At 38.1% G+C, this 5,000-nt stretch overlaps 1 protein-coding gene and 1 long non-coding RNA gene across 2 annotated transcripts in view; one reads left to right on the forward strand and one right to left on the reverse strand.

Moving 5' to 3' along the window:
* The window catches only part of LOC144056132 (uncharacterized), a 127,545-nt gene that overhangs the window by 71,984 nt on the left and 50,561 nt on the right, over window positions 1-5,000 (forward strand). The window lies entirely within an intron of this gene.
* The window catches only part of LOC144056129 (immunoglobulin-like and fibronectin type III domain-containing protein 1), a 26,640-nt gene that overhangs the window by 16,836 nt on the left and 4,804 nt on the right, over window positions 1-5,000 (reverse strand). Inside the window, exons 3-6 of the mRNA XM_077572617.1 lie at window positions 1,424-1,543; window positions 1,208-1,350; window positions 1,027-1,126; window positions 899-943 (exon numbers count right to left, since the gene is read on the reverse strand). Of these exons, the coding sequence (XP_077428743.1) occupies window positions 899-943; window positions 1,027-1,126; window positions 1,208-1,350; window positions 1,424-1,543 (408 nt within the window). The remainder of the gene's footprint in view (window positions 1-898; window positions 944-1,026; window positions 1,127-1,207; window positions 1,351-1,423; window positions 1,544-5,000) is intronic.

Raw genomic sequence — 5,000 nt, forward strand, 5'->3', positions numbered from 1 at the left:
TGCTTTCTATATACACTTGGAGTGACCCTCGCTACATTTTTGAAAAAATAAAAGTTTACTCTTGCTGAGCCATTGAGAGATGTAATACCAGTGTTAACCACAGGATGGCGGACATTGCTCACAAGCACTTGAAACATCAAGGCTGCATCAGGGAAGAAGAGTGCGTCATGGCCACCGCAACACTGTCTCAAAAGTACACAAACAGCAGCGATTTATTTATTTTTTTGCCCCCCCACAGCATTGACAGTTGGGCGGATCGATCCAAATAGCAAATCAGAATCACATTATGTTGTATAATTTTGTAGCAGACTTTAACAGACTTTAATTAACAGCTTTAATAGCTGCCGCAATGAATTTTTGATTTTAATCATGTTCAAAATTTCCGTGCGACAAGAACAATCGTTCAAACTGTTGGCAAACTTTTGGCAAACGTTTGCGACTTTGAACGAACCCTGACAAGAAACCAACATTCACTAACACAAACACTCGTAAACGTTCACCCCTCAGTGGGAGACCGCCTTAAAAGAGGAGTTTGCGCTTTGCTAAAGGAAAAAGAAAACAAATACATTACCAAGGTGCAGAAAATAAATCGATCACGCCGGTAATTTAAGGCATAAAAACCTTGTTTTGTTTTGTTTAACTCGCAATTTTCTTAAGACGGATTTGGCGTGACAAGCAGGGGAATTTCAATGCGTTTTACTGACGGCTTAATATGTTAGCATCTATGAAAATATATGTGTTCAATCATCCAAAGATTTTATGCTGTGAGTACAATCACTTCCCCAGAACGATGAAAGGCTAAAATAGCCCTAAAAACTTACAGCACTAATGTGTCTTCTTTAAAAGTTTGTTCTGTAGAATGCAAGACATTTGTCATTTTTGTGACAATGTGTCTTACCGTCTCCATATGTCTTTTGAAGTTCCTTGGTTTTCGAGAATCCCACTGTGAAAAAACAACCAAGAGATTTCATTGTTATCATAGTCACACAGGCTCTCGTAATCCACCGTTGTAAAAGTCCTAAATACCCTCAATAACGTTGAGGACGGCGGTGCAAATGGCTCGTCCATAATCGTTTGTTGCGTAACACTTGTAGGTGTCGGCATCCTCTGGGGCCACCTTGGGAAACTGCAGAAAAGGCACTTTTTGTATTATCATTGAAAATAGTTTTGCTTTGGCACCGCTCATACATTTTGATTAGCGGCGTACCTCAAGAGTATGCTCGTGCGACGCCGCGCTGTAATTTTGCCGGCACTTGTCCGGGTGAAAAGCGATTTCTCCTTGCGCCCGGGTCCATGTGACGGTGGGTTTTGGATTGCCCACAACTATGGCTTTAAAGAGTGTACTTTTTCCTGTGATGTGATTACATGCCATTAATAAAGATGGTCCATGTCATCGTTTGTTCGGAAAGAGTTGGAAGTTTACCTTCTTGGATAGTAATTGCGATGGGTTTGCGGGAAAAATCGGGGGTTGTCATTCCCTCGGGGAGTTCCGCTTCAAACTGCGTTATCATGACACCCGGCACTTTGGACTTCTTCCTGATTCCTAATCCAGTGGGGGGGAATTATTCACAGTGAGACACACTAGCCTATTCATGAAGAGTTAATGATATTGGGTTTTAAATTCTAAATTCACTATAATCGTAATTTGATCTTTTTTAAGGTTTTAAATGCACATTTCCAAAAGATGCATTCAAACACAATTTTTTTTTTTTAAGTCCACTTCGTGCTGTTCACATTTTGACATGAAACCAAGAAGACACCGAACGCCGATCACAATTGTAAGGTTTCATACAAGATATTCTCAGAGGAAAGTGGCTGCTGATCTTATAGTCTCATCATTAGGATGCTACAGAGAGACTGGAAGAGTCACAGAAAGGCATAGAATTCTCCTTCCAAATAAAAAAAAAACTGAAACAATTGCACCTCCTTGTTTTGGAGAGCTGCAAGTTTAAACAAAATCTAATTACCTTTACATTGCATTTTAGATTATGATATTTCCCATCATAGTTAAATTATTTAGCGAGTTGTGTGGAATATTGTTTGCATGTATGCTAGGTCTACACTCGTCTGATTTGCATAAGTAGTGTGTGCAAAAAAAAAGAAGAAGTAAAAAAGAAAGCAAGCTATAATTTAAAGAGAGAGAAAATGGAAAAAGAAGTAAACATTTGTGAGTGTAATTGTGAAGCAGTGCTGGGGGATGAAGTGATCCCTCTGCTAAGAATAACAATAATTACCTTTTCGGCTGCAAGAAGGTTACAGTAAGTAGCCAACAATTTATAAAAGGCTTTGCTCCAAAAAAAGATTGACAGAAGAGAGCAAATCTACGCCGAAACTCATTTTCAACCATTACTGACGCACGTCTTCTCGTAATAGAAATTCTGTTGCTCTTCTTAGAAAAACACGCAAAACAAGTATGTTAATTCACATTCTCTTTTTTTTTTTTTTTTAATTCACATTCTCAGTACGCAACATGTCATTACGGCTCGGTGACAGCACTGTAACACCGTTGCCCTCCCATCGCATCATGAGCAATTCACTTTGTAAGGCCGACGGCAGGGTCGAGAAATACTGCATCATCTACTTTGACAACGTTTTATTTTAACAACAGTTAAAATAAAAGATTTATTCTTTTGAACAAATCCCATCTGAGATTTGTTAATGAATGTTAACATTTGGACTTGACCATGCTAATTTATGACATTCATAAGCACTGCCGTTAGATGTGTTGTAGACTTACTTTTTATGAATGAATTTTAAATATTGACTGGGATTGTTTTGACGGATAAAAAAAAAAAAAAGTGATTCATAAAGTGATTTTTCAAGCTCCCGTAACCCCTAACATTGCAAAATAAACGAAAAGTTGTTCAATAGCTACAATAATGCCTCGTTTGCCATAATCTACTGTAGTCCAAAAATTCCCATAGTCAATGGCATAACAATTCCAAGTTCTTCCACTAGAGGGCAGAAGGTGCAGCTAAACTATGAATCCACCTGTTGACGTTCATACAGCACAATTACGTTGATTGATTATCGAGATTTTAAGTAAATGTAGCATTTGTGACATTTTTGGTGGTGTGCTCTGAGATTGGGAAAGACTGTTGGAGTCTATTATAGCCCAGTAGATGTACTATACATACTTATGTGGTGTAGCAAAGCAATCAGCTGTTAGCACACTGGTTCATCAACATGCTGCAAAAAAGACTGATATATATATATATATATATATATATATATATATATATATATATATATATATATATATATATGAGATCAAGTATGTATTAATATTTTCATTTCAGGGGTAGCACTTCCTTTCTGTAGGCAATTTTAAGACGAGACGTCCGACATCATGAGGCGATTATTTAGCAAAAATGGATTTACCTGAGGCCATTCTTTTAGGAATGTGACAATATAAGTTTCACTTTTTCAATCGAATTACTGAAATGAATGAACTTTTCTGTTATTCAAATTTTCTGAGATGTATCTCTCCTTACCTTATGCAAACCCAAATATCTTTTGTTGTGTTTTATCTGGAATATTTAACCCTGGAGAACCCAAGAACCCTTTTCTTCTTTTAAAAAATATGAATTATACATTAAATGACTGCTATAAGTTCACTGAACACCAAAATAAATGTTTTTTCAATTTTAACCCTTTATTCCCTAATTTAGGATTAGGGCGAAATTTGACCCTTTGGGATTTAGGGGTATCATTTCGAAAAATATGAATAACAAAAACTGTCAGTAAACTATTTAGAATTTAATAAAATAATCAATCAAATACACAGCTACATTGAACAATATAATTTTTTTGTTTTATTTGTTGCATTATAGCCATCTTGTCACCACCACTCTGGCTCATGTAAGTGCAATATTCATGCAGGGGTCAGAAGTGGCACTCTGGACTTTTGAAGTTAAATTTGTAAAAAAAAAAAAAAAGGTCTTTGTTATTTGAGTAGCAGAATTTATAGGGGCCAAATTTGACCCCGCGGGTTCTCCAGGGTTAAAGAACTCATGCTACCCATTTGCAACGTCACCACGCACACAGGTCAAATCACCATCAAGCAAACATGACAGTCAACTACAGCGCCCTCTAGCAGTCACCAGAAGCAGCAGCAGCCTTGGCAGAAATTTGCAAAGGAATGAATCTGTTGATTGACAACCACGTCGTACATGCGACCAAACATTTAGTCATGCGCTTACACAGAGTGAATTGTTGGTGGAATTTCATTCGGCCTTCCACGCCGCATACCTTTGTCATCCGGTTGACCTCCCGCAGAAGCGTCGACTTAACACGCAGGGAAAGGAACAGGACAGTTTAGTATGAATCCTGACAAAAGCGCCACGGTGGGGCTTTGGCAGGATTGTGGGCACAAACGACACAATATTCCATACGAGCCGAGAATGGGAGGCACAGAAACACAACACGCTAATAATCCGAGACATCAGACGTACGATGGTTAGTCACAAAATAATGAAGATGGTGTCAGTCAGTCAGCGGTATGGCTTTGGATGAATGCGATGTTCAAGATCTCACGAGGGTGATTTCTTGACAGCGCTTGAGAAAAAACGACTGACTTTGGGTAATAAGCAATTTCGGTCACAGCAATTTCAGCCCCATTCCATTTTTCACCAACACTCCCAACATTCATTCATCTTTTGTGGAATTGCTCTCTCCTGCCGTGATGAGTTTTTTTTTTTTTTGCTTATAGCATCCTTATTAAGAGCACCAGATGAAGAAGATGGAAGATTTCTTGCATTTTGAGAAGAGTTTCACAGCGTACATTTCTTACAGATTCATTGTTGCTTGCAACATCGCCGTCAAATGATGAAAAAAGAAAAAATAATCACAGCTCTTCAACTTGTTTTAGGATCGTGTTCCATAGCTACAAAAATAAGACTCTTCTTCGGGTTTGTCTTCACCTTGGAGAGAAAACAAGACTGTAATGGAAAAACGGTGCTTTGATCCAAAATGGTGTCCTCTTCAACTTTGATGAGCGT

The sequence above is a fragment of the Vanacampus margaritifer genome, chromosome 8 (genome assembly GCF_051991255.1).
Source record: "Vanacampus margaritifer isolate UIUO_Vmar chromosome 8, RoL_Vmar_1.0, whole genome shotgun sequence".
In the NCBI taxonomy this organism is placed as follows: domain Eukaryota; kingdom Metazoa; phylum Chordata; class Actinopteri; order Syngnathiformes; family Syngnathidae; genus Vanacampus; species Vanacampus margaritifer.